Source organism: Sebastes umbrosus, chromosome 21 (assembly GCF_015220745.1).
Source record: "Sebastes umbrosus isolate fSebUmb1 chromosome 21, fSebUmb1.pri, whole genome shotgun sequence".
NCBI classification, from domain to species: Eukaryota; Metazoa; Chordata; class Actinopteri; order Perciformes; family Sebastidae; genus Sebastes; species Sebastes umbrosus.
In genome coordinates, this window is record NC_051289.1 from 23361984 (window position 1) to 23383122 (window position 21139).

General features: G+C 42.5%; 1 protein-coding gene across 3 annotated transcripts in view; it reads left to right on the forward strand.

Annotated features, from left to right (window-relative positions):
* Positions 1-21139, forward strand: part of LOC119480529 (partitioning defective 3 homolog) — a 431832-nt gene that overhangs the window by 254390 nt on the left and 156303 nt on the right. For all 3 annotated transcript variants that reach the window (XM_037756853.1, XM_037756854.1, XM_037756855.1), the window contains 2 exons: positions 875-1010; positions 14571-14757. In XM_037756853.1, coding sequence (XP_037612781.1) covers positions 875-1010; positions 14571-14757 — 323 coding nt within the window. The remainder of the gene's footprint in view (positions 1-874; positions 1011-14570; positions 14758-21139) is intronic.

Here is a 21139-nt window from a genome sequence, read left to right on the forward strand (position 1 = left end):
ATATTAATGTTCTTTAATGCTGTAAAAAGTTGTAGTAAAGCATTAGTAGTAGTAGTTAAGTAGTATAGTAGTAGCAAATTATGCTGTTTTCTATTATTGTCAGTTGAAAAACACAAATTGTAGACTAAGGGTGCTTTCACAAGCCAGTCCAAATCAGAGTTAAGTGCATGCAGTGCACAAATTAAAGGAGACCAAAATAAAAAATTATTTGCTGAGGGGCGCGTACAAAGGAGCAAATTTATATTTTTCTTCTCAAGAGCTGCCAATTTCTAAGCAGGTAATCGCGGACTTTGATGCTGTCAGAGTGTTTCCACTTTGACTCGGCACTGGTCAGCAATGCGTACTAATCCCTTCTCCTCCAGTTTATGACTTTATGTAGCATATTGTGTAATGTTCTCATCGGCCCAGATGTCAAACAAACATCGGACTTCTGTAGAAGTCCAGGTCTGTCCTCTCCCGCTCATGTTAACCTGTCGTTTACCTGTGTCCATCTCTACAAATGCCCACACAGGCAGCCTGCGTTTTGGCTCCCTTGGAAACGGTCTGCGACCACCTTGGCTTGGTTGTTTTGGTCCACATCAGAGTATGATTACTGCATTCACAACTGCATAAACGAACCTCACCAGAGTTTGATTAAAACAGACTAAATGTTGGCTTGTGAAAGCACCCTAAGATGCTATGTTTGAGAATGACTCAAACCTTTCGGTTACGAATGTGAACATACCTCAAATATTTGTGGTGAATTTTTTTCATATTGACCCTTTAAGGAAAATAACATTTTCCGGGCTATTTATCAGACTAAATGGAACATTTATTTTGCACTGTACCTATTTCAAGCCCCATGTCTACTCTTCATCTCTCCCGGTATCTCTAGGACAACTTCGGCAGCCCTCCGGTTTCAGAGCATTCCGCAAGCTCTCTACTGGACAACCACGAGCGGCGGATTTCCGACTCGATGTATGAAGGCTTGGACAACTCCACACCGGTGGCTAATATGATAGGACGCATTGGTGAGTCATATTATATCTGCAATGTTCTTTCACCTTCCCTCTCAGCACATTTGTGTCTCTTGCAACCTCTAACACACAAAATTACTCCACAAATTTGATTTATTTTGGCCCGTTCACACTGATTGGAAGTGTGGTTGACCTGCTAACCTTGTGCTCATTGGATATATATTTCCCGCTGAATTGGTGCCGTCTGTAAACCGACATTCCCTGATCAATTTCAACACCCACCCCTGCCGCTCTGCGCTTCCCTTAAACCCCCAACCAGCATCACCTTCAAAGCCTTCATCCCCCCTTCACCGCTCTGCATCCCAAGGTACGCTATTTCACTATTCAAACCTCTCAGGGATTAACGTCATCCCCAATCCTCGCTGCCTTCACTCCACTCTCGACTGGTTTCACTCGGGTCAATTTCCATTCTACCCAGTTGACATCGGCATGCTAAGATCTCGTCTCTTCAGGTGTATTAGAATTGGCAATTCAATCCACGGTCAGTCGCTGCTGTCATCTCGACATCGACGGACCTTTCACATATGCATACGCACAGGAGCTGAAGGTGATTGCATCAGTGTGGGGGGGGGCGTGTTTGTGGGGGATGATGCAGTGTACTCCATTCCCCCTTTTTCTCAACACACACAGTAGTTATTTATGCTCTTGTTTTCTCGTTCTACCTTGCTATCCCTTTCTTATTCACGTCTCCTATTCATACTTGCCAACCATGAGACGTTAAAAATAGACAGGATTTCAAAACTAAAGCGGGGGGAGGGGTGTGGGGGCCCTCCTCCAGAAAAATTCAATTTCAGAGACTTTGTTTCCTGCATTCTGGTGACTTGAAAAGAATGAAAATAACAAAATAATAAGTACTTTGCAACAACATTTTATGTTAAAGTTTTAATTTTACATTTAATTCTCAGGAAAGAAAACTGAATAATTTGCCCCTCTGGTGTGAACTTGAGTGCCCCACATTTTCTTACCCCTGCTTGAGTATTTCTTTCTCTCAGTACTCTCCATTTCTTTCTCCGTCTCTCACCCCCTGAAGGCCCTTTCAGACACAACGCGACAACGGCACCACTGAGCTCTGAAACCCGTTATTTCCAACGGCTCGCGCCACGCCACGACGGCTTTTTGCTGCGTCAAGCAAAGCCCAACTTTGGGCGCTGCACGCCGTGATGCGGCGAGCGCACCTCGAACATGTGCTCAAACTGCGCTGTGTCGCGGGCGTAGACTGCTCTCTTCTGCTGGGAAACCACATCTGGTGTAGCTGTATTGTTGTCTGAGTGGAAACAGCAGGGCTTACACACTGTATAGCGCCAGAAACATTTTGAAATATCGAAAAGGAAAAAAAAAATAGGGAGAAATACGGGAGAAGTGTGGCTTCGAGAGGAAACCGGGAGAGGGCAATGAAAAACGGGAGTCTACCGTGAAAATCAGGAGGGTTGGCAAGTATGCTCCCATTTCTTTTTCTTCTTCCATTTGTTTCTATCTCCAAACTCCTCCTTTCACCATTTTTTATCCCTACCATCTCACAGTGTCCTTGTCGCTCACTCTTTCTCCTCTTTCACCTCCCGCCCCGTCACCCTTCCTCCCCTCCTCTCCTTGGATGGAGAGAATTTGTAATCTGTCAATGATCCACACTTTCTCCCTCTCTGCCCTTCTCCCATTCATTCTCCCGTTTCTCTCCCCACCGTGTCCCCCAGAGCGGTGCCACTCTGCCACTGATCATAGAAGATCAGAGGCTGTGTCAGAGGCATCTGATGGTTAATTAAGCTTCCAGATCAATAGGGCTTGCCCCTGACACTCTCTCTCTCTCTCTCTCTCTCCCTCCGTCTCTCTCTCTCTCCCCTTTTCACTCTTTCGTCGTGTTTTTCTCCTCCATCCCAAATCAAATGTTCTCAAATTGGTTTGGTTTTCCCCTCTCTCAGTTTGGGCTTATTTATTCCACTGGCTTTTCCGACGCAGTCTTTTCAGAACGCCGCTGTGATCATAAGCGGCAACTGTGGGCGCGCTGATGGAAAAGTTTCTTGCCACTGAAACTTCAAGGGACGCCCCGGCATTCATCCTGCGGAGTGGGTGTCAAATGAGCCAAGTGGAAAAGTTTTAGGGGGCGGGGGCGGAGTGGGTGCTAAAGCAGTAAGTTATCACAGCCGAAGCTCGGCGGAGTCTCAGATCTTTGACGCGGCTTGTCTCGCAGCGAGAGAATGTCAGCTCCTTTTCTTCTCTGTCTCGAGGCTGTCTCCGAGTCGTGCCCTCATTAACCCGTGACTATATTCTGTGACAGGTCTTCATCTTTTTTAAACTGACACAATTCAGTTATTTAAATTTTCTGATGCAGTCAGAGTTGAGTTTATATTCATTACGGCAACACAGCACTGCCGCGCTGAGGTAAAATGCAGCACCTGAGAAAAGTAGAAGAGGGAATTTACTGCTGCCAAGGGGTCAGGCAAAATTTATCTTTTTGCAGTTACCGCATATCTGATCATCCTCCATTCCTCTTAAATCTTCAATTCATTGAAAATGTATATTTTCTTTTGTCCTGAGAATGCAATAAAACGCTCAGAAGAAAGTCTCTGTCTTCTGCCCTCAAGCAAGTGGCAATGACCCTGCATGTCACTGACGACACAGAGCTAAGATCTAGTTAACCTTCATCAAATGCTTCTACATTTACTTTCAAAGCAAATAGCATCAGTGTTCCTTACATATCGTACTCATTCATATTCATCGAACATGTTTTTCTTTTTCTTTCCAATTCTAAAAATGTAACCAGCATGTCAGTGTACTCCACTTTAGTTTGAATCGAGGCGATACATAAACACACACGGAGACAGTGTAAGAATATAACCTAACACAATTTTCTTCTTGCCGTCTCATCACTTAGTAAGACACTGTGAAATGTATTTTTCTGTGCGGATTTTATATTTCTGAAGGCTAGAAAGACAGCAGCTGCTTCCGCTCTCCATCTTCTTCTTCTTCGTGTTATTTCAGGTATTTGGGCTCAGACATATTGCCTGGCGCGTGAGATGTGACAGTAATGGTTAGAGGACAGATGCTGAGATCAGCTCGCGCAAGGTCAGGAAGCGCACAGCCACCGGGGCTTGACTGACAGCTCGACGGCGAGTGTATCTAGACCTGCTAAATTACCGAATCACGAAGGCCAGACGTGTGGAGTTTGGTGGTGTATATTAGCGCATAGATACAGCTCTACATGCACATGCTGTATAGTTGCATGCACACAGTCACGTACAACCTCTCCATCGAGTTAGGCTCAGTTTCCTGATGTGAGCCATACATTTTTTTTCCTCAGAGCAAATAGTGATTACTGACAAAACTCTGAGGCATTTTACGTCTCAAAATACAGCGGAGGATTTTCTCTAACCAAATCAGCTCCTCTCCTCTGCTCCATTATACTGCCTGTGCTTGCAGTGGACCAAGGCACAGAGGTAAATGGGATTGAATGACTTTGCTGCTTAAGAAATAAGATCTGACTTTGATTGTGAGTTATAGCAGATGGCGGCAAGTCAATACGGCGAAATTGTAAACTACATATTTCTGCCAATTGCTAGGCTGTCTATTTCCTGTTTAAAAAACAGTCCTATGGATGCCTTATCTCGCCTCACCCAGGCATTGATCAGAAACTGGACCAGCTCGTCTCCTCCCAGCAGTCACAGGTAGCTTGCTGCCTTTCTTCCGAAACAGTAAGAATAGGTATTGGATCTCTGGAGGGGGGGGATAGGTGCAATTGAATGAATTATAGGAATTATGATTGCCATGGCAACAGCAAAGAAAAGCACCAAATGACGCAGGAAGGAGACAGGTGCTATTAAGCTGGTATACTACCATCACATTGATTGTAAGGGCACTTTGCCTTGATCTACCCTGTAGTGTGTTTAGGGCCGTCGTTCAGATCTATCTGCTGTGTGTGCGTGTGTGTGTGTGTGTGTGTGAGTGTGGGCGCACACTTGCAGCTAATCAATAGTCAGAGGTAATCCCATTCCCTGTCTGCCTCAGTAAACCATGCAATGCTGTGATATTGTCAGCTTTAGCTTCACACATGCACACACCATGCACCATAGCATCGTGGCCACGGGCTGAATCCACAGCTAGCGGGTGGTGAACATACAACACATTCTGCTCGACTCTCTTTGCTCAAATAAAATTACACTTTTTTTTCTTCTTTTCTGGTCCTGCTTTCCCTCCGTCCCCGCCCGACATTTGTCCTTGAGGTGAAAGGATCGAGAGTCGTCAGAGATGCTTTCTCTCTCGAAAGGAGGGGGGAAAAAATGAAAGAAAAGAAAAATGTGAATTAAAGAGAAGGAAATATGGAACCGAGCGAAGCAGTGTGACAGTGACAGCCGAGGGTTTGACGCAAAGGTCGTTAGCATCACACACTTCGCCTTCCGGTCTGTCTAATTGGAAAAGTGCCGCCGGGGTGCGGGGTTCACACGCTGGGGTGAAAATTGAGGCCCTTGGACTGGCGCTTTCTGTTGGATGTGGCTGTTTAGTGGAGCGCCTGAGTCAGAATGCACACCTCGGAGCGAGCGAAGGGAGGGGTGGGATGCGAGGCCGGAGGTGGGAACCAGGCAAGTGGACTCCTGCTGTTGTCACACAGGAAAGGAGGTGTTCACAGGATGTAATGTGTGCAGTGCAGGTGACGGTGCAAAATCCTGTAGACATTGACCCCAATCCAAAATAAGTTAGTGAAAGAGGTTTGTATAACAGCAAAATGTGGGCATCATTATGAGGACGTTTATTCATTAAAAGGATGAAAGTACAAGAGCAAACACACACAGAGTAGCAGGAGCACACCAACCTCTGGCTGTCCCCAGACACTACAGTCTTCCCTAATGGTGTTTAAGTGGGACCGTCTTCCCAGGACTTGACCCTGCCGTCCCTTCACCTCCAGTATTTCACAGTCTGCAGGCTCAGCCTCTCTGTATGCTGCTCAGCCATCAGTGCAGGAGATGAGGCAAAGTGACCTCCCTTAATTTGGTGTCCAGACTGCTTGAGAGCGCTATTAGCATGCCTCAGTGAGAAAGTGACATAAATCGGTGTTACCCTGATACTTTCCCCTTTCCTTGTGCTTTACTTTACTTATTCAGAAGAGGTGTATTTGCCATGTATACATTTTTAACATTATTCTGTGAAAAGAGGTTTGAAGCACTTGTAATCTTTAAAATAATATAAAATGCAGCAATTTTGAAGATATTGTCGAAAAATTATATTTTAAGTCGGGCTGTCAATGTTAACGTGATAATAACACGTTAACGCAAATTTGTTTTAACGCCACTAATTCCTTTACCTCATTAACGCAATTGAGATTTTTAAGTTGTAGGGGGCTCAGTTTAAAAGCTTGAATGAAGATGGCATCATATGAAACTAGAAGACCTAATGAATCCATTGGTACCAAACCATGTCATACTAGCTTTTCGCAAAGGAGGATAAGTAACGCTCCAAACTCACACTAAATTTTGTCGAGGAAAAACTGGCATTGCCATTTTCAAAGGGGTCCCTTGACCTCTGACCTCAAGATATGTGAATGAAAATGGGTTCTATGGGTACCCACGAGTCTCCCCTTTACAGACATGCCCACTTTATGATAATCACATGCAGTTTGGGGCAAGTCATAGTCAAGTCAGCACACTGACACACTGACAGCTGTTGTTGCCTATTGGGCTGCAGTTTGCCATGTTATGATTTGAGCATATTTTTATGCTAAATGCAGTACCTGTGAGGGTTTCTGGTCAATATTTGTCATTGTTTTGTGTTGTTAATTGATTTCCAATAATTAATATATACATACATTTGCATGAAGCAGCATATTTGCCCACTCCCATGTTGATAAGAGTATTAAATACTTGACAAATTTTGAACAGATAAAAAATGTGCAATTAATGTGATTAATATGGACATTAATGATTAATCTTATTTCATCAAGACAGTTAATAAAGAATACATCTATTCCAAGTGAGAGACACTGAAAATAAGATATAAAAAATGATACAAATTGTAGAACCATTAAAATATAAATAATATCACTCCATCAGTACCTTGAACATGAGCATGATTTCTAATTAGGGACACGTGGTCCACCTACACAGGTGCGTTGACATGGCAAATTAGACCTCTTCCAAGGACTGTGTGGGTGTGTACAGACTGGTCTTGATTGGTATCTCTCTATTAGTTGTGTTGCACCTACTTGGTTGAGAAAACTTTCTCCTATCATTCCTATTGGTCCATGAAGTTTGGTGACCTCAGGTATTTGTAGCATAGCTCCGCATGACCTCTACATGAGAAATGTAATCAGTAAAGTGACAACAGCTGTGTGGGTGTGCAGGGCAGCAATGCTTCATTTAAAAACTGGTTGATGTAACATTGACTTTATGATTGATTCATGTTTGTGTCGGAAAGAAACACAAAGCAGATAGAACAAACAAGAGGAATTTGTCTGCTGTGAACAATGATTACAACACAAAGCATCAGGTATTTCAAGTTTCTAATTTTCCAACTGTGTTTCTTCTCCTTTTTTCGTCTCTGCTCAAGTATTGTTTTCACTCTTTGCATTAGTGGATGACTTTATTGATATTTGCGTTGAGCCTCAAGTTCCAGAAATCAAACTTATCACGTAACACAGTACATCTTTGTCTTGAGTGTGTATGCATCGCGTGTTCCTCCCAGGCTTACAGCTAATGTGTGCTCGTGTGAAAAGGTTGAGGTGGTCAGAACTGATATTCCCTGAAATGGCATTTAAAGGCTGAATAACAGGCTTGGATGTGGAGGGCGGCTCTTCCTTCGACACTGTTGATGGGTTGACCTCTGTAATAGGAAAACCTTTTAGCCCCATCATGGTAATATATGCCGGAGAAGTGGTTAGTTTAGTTTGACGCTCTACGGAAGATCACCTATGCCAGTAGCGACAGCATCTTGGCTGCATTATCGACTTCCATACATTGTGCGGAAATATTTTTGCATTATGCTGTCACCAAATTCGTTTCCAAAGTATACAGTGCCAATAGTCACATTATGTGGTCATAGGGACGTTCGTGACAACACCTCCCAGCCCAGGACTCACTGAAAACTGCTTGTGACTGGTCGCTGAGTGCTCTGTTCCTGGGTCCATGGGAATCACTGATTAACTCCACATGTCTCTGGAGGTCTCCGTGTTTTGTGTCCTTATTTCGATCCTGACATTGCGTTTCTCTGCAAGGAAGTAAGACACTGTCATCAACAGCATTGATGAGGGAATCCCTCATGGAACATGGTGGAATGCTGTTAAGATGCTTTCACACCTAACCTCTTTACTTTAGGAGCAACGAAATCCAGACAGAGGCTGGCGTTACCACGGTTCTGCACTCCAATATTTTTCAGAGTTTTTTAATTGTAAATTTGTGAGTTTTTTCTCGTAAATGTGCCACTTTAATCTCAGAGAATATCACATTTTTTCTCATAAATTTGCAGCTTAAATCTCAGAGAATATCAATTTTTCTTTTGCAAATTTGTGAGTTATGTCTCCTAAATTTGCCACTTAAATTTCAGACATTATCCACGTTTTTTTCTCACAAATTCATGAGACTTTTCTCCTAAATTTACCAGTTTAATCTCAGAGAATATCCAGGGTTTTTTTGTGCAAATTTGTGTTTTTTCTCGGAATTTTGCCACTTAAATATCAGAGGATATACACTTTTTCTCTCGCAAATTTGTGAGTTGTTTCTTGTATATTTGCCAATTTGATCTCCGAGAATATCCACGTTTTCTTTTTGCAAATTTGTGTTTTTTTTCTCGTAAATTTGCCACTTTAATCTCAGAGAACATCCAAGTTTTTTTCTCGCAAATTTACGAGATTTTTCTCGTAAATTTGCCACTTTAATCTCAGAGAATAGCGCCCCTCAGAAAATGACACCAATGTCCCCTGGCGAGCATAAGGCTTTGGTTTGCTACCAACCTGTACTTAGGATGATTAGCGGCTGCAATCCATGAATTGGCCCGATGTCCGTGGCAGCGCGGATCAACTAATGATCTCTCCTCCAGTCGGATCAATAGGCCAAAGTGTCACTGAAGGAGGGAGGAGGAGAGAGAAAGCCAGTGTAAGAGGGTGTGATGGACAGAGATGGAGGAAAGCGAGCGGGAGAAAGAAGAAGATGGAGTGGGGCTATTAGTGTGACCTCTCACCTTACAGCTCAATGTTTCAACGGGCAACGCTTGGTCAGAGGGCAGAGAAAGAGGAGAGTGAAGCTCTGATCCGTTTGGATGGATGCAGCCAGGTGGCCTCTCGAGCCACAGAGCTCATCTGTCTCTGTCTTCACTCTCTGCCAGAGGGAGGAAGAACATCTCTGCTTCCATATCATGGAATAGCTTCCACATGCGGAGCGCGGCTGGCCAGAGGGCTGCAGTACAGTTGTGGAAACGCCACTTTTCACTATATACTATTATAGAGGATGCAAACTCGTCAAGTGTGGGACATAAGGACAGGCTGCGTTCACTGGAAGATTTCCTTTGCCTATTTAGCATCTTTTATCCATGCAGTGGGTGGACAGATAGGATGGCATGACTATAATGTGGCTGTCTACAAGCGTACAGCGCAGTTCATTCAAGCATAAACTGAAACACATTTTCCTGTGTTTCAGTGTGAAAATATTTTTTCTGTGATCCAACGTTACGATGAACTGACATTAAAATGAACAGCCACTGTAATCACACTGTGATCCCTTCACATTACTATATCACTACCTCATCGTAAGCCCCACCCAACAACGTGTGTGTTTTTAGCGGAATGGATGGTGACTGTAACGGTGGGCGCCGAGGCGGTGGGTAGTGTGCGTCTGCCTCTGTCGGCATGACTCACGAGGAGCTATCTTTAATTACAGCGTGACAAAGGCCACGGTGGCACAATCGTGTTGCCAGAGAGCTCTTTCCTTTAGCTGCATGGATGGCAAGCATGAATCAGAAGCTCCTTAACAAATACCAAAATAGCCCCCTTTTGTGAAAGAGCCAGCTTCTGTGAACCATTAATCATAATTGTTGGAATATTTATCCCGACGTGACCTCACGTACACGTCTCTAAGATCTGATTCATTTGTGATGGCATCGTGATACCAGCGTGAAACATTCTAATGTTTTAAGGATCGCAGAGGTCACCGCAGCCTGAATAACAGCGTTCTGATTGTGGCCCGAGATTGCGGTTCTGGGATTTGGTGGAAAAACAATAATTCCATTCACGCTTCTCACAGGTTTTTAGATGCTTGTGGTTTATTTTTTTGCTGTGGTGCCATTAGGCAGAGGGGAACTGAGAAGTAAAGCTTCAACAATAAGCTCAGATGACCTTCCCTGAGCAAAATGATGTAAACAACAGAGACAAGCACATAAAATAAGACTGTTTCATCAGCACTTGTTTGCATTCAGAATCATCTCTCCATTATGAACAACCTTGACTTTCAACTGCCTCAGTCATCAGCTAGTTCGAGCTCAAACACACACACACACACACACATATACACCCGTCTGTCGATCTGGCTGGCAAGAGGAAGCGTGCTATCTCTGCTGGTACTGTCACCTGCCCTTTTTCCCCCCCGCTCGTCACCAACTGTGAGGAGCTGGTAAAAGACAACGGTGTTAAAACAGCGAGCGAGCAGCTCCATATGCACCTCACCGCGCCAAAACACCACTGAAGGTGCTGAACAGTCTTCTCTCTCTCTTCCAGATTTTCCCCCTTGCTCTGCCTTTTGCTTGTTATCTTTGTCAGTCTACTTTAATGAACCATGTAACACATAAACATACTGCTCATAAGAGTTATTTTCTTTTCAAATCTGCTCCAGTATTGTGTGCTTCATTGAAGTATCGGTGGTTAGCGGCTGATTTCCCTTTATGCTTATTATGCTGACAGCCGCAGAAAAGCAAGTGCTGCAGTTTTCTCTAATTATTTTCACCTTTCAAATCATCAGCGTGGCCCCAACTATACCTGTCCACTGGCCATTCATTGTGTGAGCGCGCGTGTCCTTTAGAGGGGAGTGGAATGACTTTAACAACTCTTCATCTGCAGAGCTGGCTACTTGTGTCGAGAGGTCCTGACTGGAAATATTTCATTAAGCTCGGAGAGGGAAGCTTGCCGAGTTTCTAATTAAAAGTGTGTCCTCTGTTAGCATAAGTGGTGTGCTGACATGAGGGAATGTAAGGTGATTATGAGTTATGTATTGTCTTTGAGAGTGCATATTGGGAATGCAAAGGAATCCTCACATGTGTCGTGTAGTGGAAACACACACCGACGCTTTTTTTACCACTTCCAGGTGGCTACTGTAGTAGTGAGATTCTCAGTGTCGCTGATGCAACCGAGAGGTAACTCCACTCAGCGGCTGGTGTAAGAACGGCCCCTGTGGACACACAACCGCGGGGCATCTCTTATTGACACTGCCGCTCTTTTGCCAAAGTGACTGTAAAGCGGAGACACTGACGACAAAGGACGGATGGAAGAGTTTTTGAGAAGTGACTTAGAGGAGTTGTGCAAGGACTCTGAAGATAAACCTAAACTATTACATAGAGGATAAGGCATACAAAACAATATAGAACAGAGAATATATATAGATCATAGATTCTGTCAACCATGTCCACATTATTGATACTTACTGTATATAAACATAACAGTGGGCAACCTCTGGGTCTGAAAATCGAAGCCAATGCGGAAGTAAACATGCATTCTTTCTAACAGCCAGCAGGGGGCGACTCCTCTGATTGTATAGAAGTCTGTGAGAAAATGATCCTACTTCTCTCTTGATTTATTACCTCAGTAAACATTGTAAACATGAGTTTATGGTCTCAATCGCTAGTTTCAAGTCTTCTTCAATACAGCATGATGCTCATTTAGTAAATGATGATCCCATTTAGAGTCAAATAGACCATAAAGCAGGGGATGCTTTAGGCGTTGCTATATTTTGCTATAAGTCGCTACCACGGCATTGTCCGGTCTGGGAGTTGTCCGTGTTTTCGTCTTTTAACTTTAACCCTTTCACAGTGTGATTCCAGTTCATGAAAGTTAATTGTAACATTTTGGTCGCCTAAAAAATGTCTTATTCAGCGTTAGGTTGTACTTAGCTCCAACCTCTTGTGTCACTTCTGGTTGCACAAAACCAAGATGGTGGCAGCCAAAATGCCAAACTCAAGGCTTCAAATCGGCAGTCCATAAACCAATTGGTGACGGCACATTTACTACGTCCACTTCTTATATACAGTCTTTGAAACCTACCCACATAGTAATGACCATATAGGCTGCAAAAGTAAATACATTCTTTCCCATATGCAGATTTCAACATCATCCTTTGAGAAATTGTCCCAATAACTAGACAATTTACATTACATTGGATGAATTGGAGGTCAACTATTGTTTTTGTATTTTTTCAATACAACAAAAGCAAGTCACAAATAATGACTGAAGATAAATGATGAATATTGATACCCAACTTCTAATTGAACTCCTTACCACTCGGTGGGACTGCTATGAAAGTGATAGGCCTAGCTTAGTCTAAGCGACTCTCCTGGAGTTTATCACTGTCATTGCTCCAGTCCTGCTGATTTACAGTACAGGCTGAATTCAATTACCCAGGGTTCTCTGTCAAGCTGCCCAAGTGAGAAATGGCCTTCATTTCACCTGTACAGTGTTGGCAGCCATCTTAACTGGTTTAGATGAGCCGTCCATAGACAAAGGGATGAGGCTTCCAAAAGAATCAATTAACAGATGCATATATACAGGGGCGGGCTTTGGGAAAGTAGTCATGGTATAAAGCAACTTGACCTATCCTGAATTAAAGGTGTGTTTCATTAGAATAAAATATCAATCACCAGACTTGTAAGATAAAAAGAGTAATAATTTTTAAACTAGCAACTTGGTGATACTATTAAATGTATCCACTGCATTTTGTACGGAGCATGTATTCACATAAGGTATAATAAATCTCTTTTATCACATGCCACTGATGAGACTTCAGACATATATGAAAAATAACCTAGAATATACACTAGTTCTGCTTGACTTTCTCTTTGTTGTTTGACTTCAGTTGTTTTTTTAGGGGGAGAGGGGGCACTTTGGTTTCTTCCCCCGTACAGCTGTTTTTGTATCTTTGTTTTTCTTATAATTTTTTTCTTCTCTGCAAATAACTAAACACCTCATTGGCGCGTTGATAGGTGCTCAGATTCATTTCCACAGTGTGCATTTATCATTCGTCGGGCCCCAGTGAAATTAAATGCCTCTCAGACTCATGTTGGGATCCTGCCAGGGTAAATATTGTTGTCTGCTGTTAGTGATTACACACAATTGTTCCTAAGCTATTAAATTTGCAAAAACGGCTCTCGGATAATGGAAACAAAAGCAAAGGCCACAGGAAGTCCAGCATTTCTGTAAACCGAAGTCTATAATAGCAAGCAGGTGTGTGGTTAAAGTCTGGTCTCGTCTTCACTTATGTTTCATGTGTCCCTACATAAGTCACGCTCTGATCCATCTGCATTGTAATGCCACTTCTCATGCCATCGTACAACCGTTCCTCCTGCCCTTGGTGCTGAGTGCCAGCCACAACAGCCCAGTTCCCCATCGACTCCGACTCCTGAGGAGCGGCAAAGGAGCGGTTCAAAGAAGTCCTCAGCAGGGAGGGTCAGGCAGGACAGAATACAGATCAGGGACGCTCTTCCTCTGCTCATATTTGTCCTTGGAGAAGAGTGAAAGAGAACGGACAAAACTATTCAGGTTCTACAACTTTTGTCTGTGACATTAAGAGGATGGATTCCGGATCATAGATATATCTCAATTTATCATTTTGTCTTCTCCTGTGATAAATGGATGGATTAAAATAATTAATCGTGATTAATCGCACATTTTTATCTGTTCAAAATGCACCTTGAAGAGAGATTTGTCAAGTATTTAATACTCTTAACATGGGAGTGGACAAATATGCTTGCTGTATGCAAATGTATGTATATATTTATTATTGGAAAACAAATATTGTCCAGAAACCCTCACAGGTACTGCATTTAGCATAAAAATATGCTTTAAAACTGAGCCCACTACAACTTAAAAATCGCAAGTTTTATTAATGCGTTAAATAAATTAGTGGCGTTAAAACAAATTAGCGTAAACACGTTATTATCACCCTACAGCCCTAATTTATTCACCAGGGTTATGAGCCGAGCTGATATTGTCTTGTCATACAGCATCTTTGTATGCATGCAGCATTGCAAAAATTGAACCTCATAAGCAGCATAATTTTCCCTTTTAGAGAAATGTCGGTGTCCTTCAAGGCATGTCCTGATATGAAAATCTCATAGTGCAATTATCTCGGCCCCAGTTATCTCTGTATACAATATTATCTCGGTAATTACTAAAGTAAGATATGATTGTTGTGTTTACACAAACATGTCAGTGGAGGAGTGCGTGAGCATACTTTGCCGCAGCGTGTACACACATTTTCTCAGTCGGATTTCGTCACAGTTGTTATCAGACACCACTTATTTAAAAACACCTTGAATATTGATGTCATGTTGTGTTATATAATTGTGAATAAACTGTCTAATCTGTCTCTTTCTCTCTCTCAGGTAACTACCAGCTGTCTCCGACTGTGAACATGCCGCAGGACGACATAGTGATGATCGAAGACGACCGGCCGCCCCTGCTTCCTGCCCACCTCTCCGACCAATCGTCCTCCAGTTCCCACGAGGACATGGGCTTCGTGGGAGAGAACCCGGTGCCCTGGATCCACGAGCTGCCCGATCAGAATGAATGGTGAGCAGGCGGGTTTGTTTTTAACTCTGCGATGGAGTCGGCTGCATTATTTATAACTTGATGGACTTCAGACAGGCCCCGTGTGGAAGAAAGCAGGATGTTGTTTGTATTTGCAGGAAGGGTTAGGTTAGGTTACCCTGTGTGTGTGTGTATGTGTGTTTGTATGTATGCGAGGGTTCCTCCTGGTCATTTCTGGTAATATCACTGAGTGATGAGTTTCCCGGACTGATCCAGAAAAAAGAAATCAGGTCTCTTGATTTAATTTTCTGCAGAAATTGGTGGAAAATAATACAAACTGGTGATTTTATTGGAATATATTTGAGTGCATTTTCAGTTATTGCAAGTTATTGCCCACATTTATTACACAGTGTGACGGCTTTCCTTTAGTAGCGTAAACCGGACTGTTTGCCTTAACGAACCAGGAAATAACATTTTCATATCACATCCTGAGTTTGCGGAGGGAAAGTAATGACATTTTGTATCAGGGCTGCATTTAGAATCCTGAAATATTGGTGACTTTTGGGTAAATATGAAGTTGTGTAAGGTGTATATGCACCGTGTGTGTGTGTGTGTGTGTGTGTGTGTGTGTGTGTGTGTGTGTGTGTGTGTTAAATAATGGATGACCCAGCAGCAGTCAGACTGTGAGTAAAAACCTCCACCTCCACCTCTCCTACCTCCCCCCCCCCTCTCTGGTCTACAGACTGGAGCACCCTCATAATAAAATATGAACCTTTTCAGAGAGATAAGTCTCTTTAGGGACACGGCCGGTTAAGCTGAGGAACCCTTACGGACCAAGAGAGAAAAAGAAAGAATGAGATTTCAGCACTGTAGCACAGCTCTTTCTTTTTTTATTTGCTGTCACTTAAAGGCTGCCTTCTTAGAACAGAACGCTATAGCCGCTCATCCCTAAAGGTATAATCACTCACTCTAAAATTACTCATGGCATTTCCTGTATGATTGCAGCGTACAGGTACGGGGAATGTAAAGACAAGAAGACATCTAATCGTGTCCTCGTTCTCGTCAGAATGACAGGGGACGGATAATTCTCGAAACGTGGATCGCTATGAACTCTTATTTTTTTTGCTCTTTACTTTATAAAGATTGTTATTCTTGTATATGATGGCTGGTTGTGGCATGCTGAAACAGAAAACCACGGACTTGATTTTTTTTTCTTTTTCTTTTTCAAGGTAAAAATGCTGCCTGCCACGAATAGAGATGCTCACTTTATTTATTTATTTTTTTTGTATTTTTATTTCTTTCTCCCCGGAGACTCTCTAGTCTCTCTCTCTTTCTCTCTCTCTCTCTCTCTCTCTCTCTCTCTCTCTCTCTCTCTCTCTCTCTCTATTTCTCTCTCTCTCTCTCATTTATTATGAATGAGTAGATTTGCTCAGCATGCCTGTTGTTCATGTGATGTCAGAGGTTTGTCATAGTGAATTAGGTCCACAGCGTACGGCTCTCCACTTCCTCACACACCACTTACACATGCACATACGCATCCCACACACACACACACACACACACACACACACACACACACACTCGCACACCTACACGTGCATGACGTGTGCACACAAGGCAGAAGTGTGCTATATACCACTGCCTAGGGTTATGGTGAATAATTCATGTCCTCAAAGTCACACACACACACACATCCTCTTTCACTCAAATGCTAACAGCTGCTTAAACGCACCAAGTGTGTATCCTTTTTCTGAGTGATTTTTACTGTTTCTCATTTTCCTTTTCAAGAACCCCCAACATCCCACTACACACACGCACACACACACACACACACACAGAGCGTTAACAGGCATACCGAGCCAGCAGGGGGATGTGGGTCAGCCAGACTCCAATGTATTGGAACTGTTACTTTTTAATTAAGCTCTTGCAACAGTGCAGCCAGGGCCCAGTACGTATTGAATATGTATTGTGCGGAGCTGTGAAAGTCTCACCCCTGGCCTCTGGTATTATGCAGCCTTCCCTCCTCATGGGAGGCGCCTTGCCAAGGCTACAGCTATACACCTACAGTGCATACACAAAGCACAAAAGTAGCTGGTTGGCTTGTAAAATCATTATAATTCAGGCTCTTTCTCTTCTTGTCCTTTTCTCACCCGGTGGAATTTAACCAACCTCAGATTCCCTCTCTCTCTCTCTCTCTCTCTACTCTTTTATTTCCCTTTACTAATTTATTTCTTTTCTTCAGTACCAGCGCTCTAGATGTGACTTTGTTCGAACACGGAATAGCGAGCCAGTTGGCTTGTAAAATTAATTTAATCCTGGCTTACTTTACTATTAATGTAGGGGTAATGAAAAGGTCATTTTAGCATCGGGTAGCGGTTATTAAAATGGCTAATGTAAACAAAAATCAATTAAAGACCCCGTTTCTTTTATATTCTACTCTCTCTTGTAGAATTTTTATAAATGTGCATTGTTATCTCTCCCTCTGTGATATTTCCCCTCTGCTCAGTCCTCTCCTCAGCAGGTTTCCTAGTGAATGATAGCCCACGTGTTAGTGTGTTAACGTGTAGGCCCCAAGATAAATGGTTGTTTTGGAGGCACAAATCCCATCACACACAAGACACATAAATTGACCTACTTTTTTTTTTCTTCCTGACATCCCCTAGCCAATATCTAATGGATGTGGGTTCTGTGTATGTGCGCATGCATGCGGTTCTTGTTGGTTCATGTTTTATTGTGTGAAGACAGACGCCTCTTCTGCCTTCTATTACAGGTAGGCTGCTTGTCTGAAGCTGTCATGTTGTTATGAACCGTTGTTGTACCACATCAGCTTTACGGGCCTGAAATGATCATAAAAACAGACTGTAAATATTACAGCACCATGCTTTTAGATCTCTGTTAAAATGGTAATGTACAAATATCCACGTTTTTTATTTGTTGCTGCTGTATTACAGACTGTTTTATTAGTGTTGCTGTTAATACTCCTTCTCCTTTTTATCAGCTAGGTGGTGGTAGTATTGAGCTTAGTGAAAGTGGCTTGTGAATAAAAGTTGTTTGCTGGTTCGAATCAGACCAGGTGGAACAGTAAAATCTATCATTTAAAGGGGACATATCACGAAAAACTCACTTTTTCAGTGCTTGTGCACATACATTTGGGTATCTGGACTGCCTACCAGGACTTGAACATAAGGACATCCCGTCGTCCCGGGGCCAAAAATAATAGGATAGGGGAGGATGAAAGTTTTTACTTTTGGGACAAATTGGGGACGAGAGTTAAAAGCAAAATACCTGTTAGAGTGAACGGTGATGAAAATTAATGTGTTTTTTTGTAACGCACCGTTATACACACATACCGCCGGCCTCTGACCTCATGACAGCCACAGTGGCAATAAGGAATTCAATCCAAGTCAATGAGGTAACCTTATTAGTATTAACATTGCTAGTTGGCTAGACTGTTTGATGTTAACGGTTACAGTCGACAGCTGACGTCTGCATTGTGAGTGAGCTAACAATAACTTTACGTTTACTAAGAGGAGTCAAAACTCCGCTACAGCCCAAATCATGTTAACCTATTTACTCCTCTTTATTCACTATGAGTGATAAGGCTGCAATGAGATCTGTCCATCACATTTTGTCTGTGGCAACATGCTGCTCCTCTCCCCGTGCATCTTGTCCAGCAGCTCCTCCAACTTTAAGACGCACCAGCAGCAGGGCAGGTTTTTGGGGGCCCATATGCAGAATCCTGTTTTTTGATCAAATGCTACTTTTTACACATACAAAATAATTTCAATTTAACTTAGCTGCATTGTTAACATTAAACTCAAATAAAACATGCAAATTATACATAACAAACCAAAAAAAGGACTTTTTAAAATCTAAAAAATATATATTATATATAAATTATAAATTTATGAACAAAAATAAAGAAGTCACTTTTGATGTTCAATATATGTTAAGGGTCATTTTGAATGATTAACTAATGATCTTGCAGAAAAAACTGATTTTAAAGTTGGGACGGTCCACATTTCTTGCAAGCCAATCAGAGCAAACAGACACTAACACGGAGCGCTTCAGACAGAGGGTGAATACAGGTATATCTAGACAGACAGTATGAGAAAAATAATGTGTTTTTTGAACATTAAAGCATGTAAACATGTTCTAGTAGAAACCCCAAATACAAGCATCAACCTGAAAATGATCATGATATGTCCCCTTTAAACCTCTAGCAATGATACGGCTACTTGTCAGTCAGCTGTGGAAGACTGTCGTTGTATCGGTTCAGTCCAGGATGTGCGTCGGGTTAAAGGGTGTGCGATTTGGGGGAAGTGATGGAAACCAGCATGTGTCTTCTGTCAGGTTTCACTGGATAAATAAAGGATTGTAAATTATTACTTTTGCATATCTGCGCTAAGTTCATTTTGAGCATTAGGTCCTGACCCGTCACATTAATTCCCTCTGCGGTGTCTGCCTCCTCCTTCATTAGTCTGAATCCAAAGCCAAACAGGAAGAACCACGTCTAAATGATTTACAGTAAAACAGATAACAAGCACTGGTTGATGCAGTGACTTTGCAGAATAATCTAGATAAATAAGAAGATGAAAGGTTTTTCCTCTCAGGAATGGAATGTGGAACAGTGTCAGGAACACAATTTAGTGTATAATCATGGCAGCTGCTAATACAAGCAGGTTCATGTGAGATGTGGAGGGGATAGTTCTAGTTTCCACCTGGTTTTCATCCCAGAAGTTGAATAAAGAGCAGTTGCAGGGTTTGTGTGTGTTCCCTCTAACCGGGGTCACAGTCCATGTCTTTTACTTTTGGCACGGCTAGTTGCACATACTAGTTGTTGTTTTACAATCATTTGAAAATCAAGATAGTATAGTTGTTTCATATCGTTAACAGCTGTTCAGTGATAAGGAGTTGTTCAATTCAGCTTTCCTACTAGCTGCATTAAGCCCACGTTCTCAAGCACCTAGCGACTATAACACCACCGCCCACGCCTGGATGGATGTTTCTCTTTCATAAAAAATACCCCCTCGGTAGTTTATGTAATCCTCACCGAGGTGCCATCAACTTTGTCCTTCACAAACAAAAAAAAGCTTTTAAAACTATATCCTTGCAGTGTAACATCTAAACACTATGTCCGTCGCTCAGGAGAAGTTCACAAGAGTGTAAAAACCCCTTAACCTATAAAGTGTTGAAGCAAAGCCGCTTCACTTAGAAGATGAGACTCTTTGAGAGACTGACAATGTGTCTCCTCCCAATGACAACTTCTCTGCTTCCTCCTGCTATTTTATCTGTGAACCCGCCGTGTGTTTCTGTTCACCTAGCTGCTTATAGATGCACAATACCTCCAACTGTACTAGTGTAGAAAAGCATGATAAACCTACCTACTTTTATGGACTTAAAAAAAAATACAATACCTCAACAACGTTTGGCCACATTAGTACCTTTTATGGCACTTTATTAACCCCTGCTTCCTGTAATTACAATTTACTACAACTTTATACAAGACTGCTAAGCTCATGTAATTACACATCACTGTGTGAACAGAAGTTTACAGTTTTCCCACATAATTACTATACAGTGCAGAAGGCTTCAGCTGTGGTTGTGTAAATGTTATTGTAGTATGATTAGTAAGAATGAAAAGAATTTGAGAGCTTCATTGTTCAGAGAACGGGAGTCTCGAGAGGAGCCGTGAATGTGCTCGGGGACATATTTCCAGTAGGTGGGCCGCCCTGGTTACGTATTAATGTTTACAACTAACAACTTACAGATGTAGGGAGAGTTTTCTATTCAAATTTAAACTTTGGAGGAAATGATATTACAGCAGGGAGGATATTTAAACCTGCAAACAGCTCAGTTGCTGTTGACTCGGTCATACTGTAACTGCAAAACTGAACAGAAACAAGACAGTCACGCAAAACCTAGTATGTAGCTGGACCGTGTACGGTCAGTCTGTGAATTCGTGGCTAAATTGTTACACAAATAGTCAGTGGTCGTGTCTATAATGTTAAATCCAGCGCTACATGTCCACCAGGTCTGTCGAGGACACTAAGGGACGCGCTGCTCCACTCAACTGGCCGTTCAAGCAGTGACATACACTATCGTGGAATGCACCTGATTGGTTCCCTGGTTTTCTGCTTGCCGTTTCAAACAGGAAACAACATCCTGCGGCCTGCTCGTAAACTTTCTGTTATTCCGTCTAAACGATCCACAAAAATCTACTTCTGAAATTTTTTAAGCAAGAAATAGACTATGCCACCGCTGAATCCCGTTTCATTTTAGAACTAGATCGCTTAGTTTGACAGCCTGGTCCAAGTTTTGTGAGTCGGACTCGTCGCGCTAGACAGGTTGATTTGCATAAAGGACTGTTCCCCGTTTTTTCATTTTGAAAGAGCAGCGGCTGATGAGGAAATTCCAACACTCG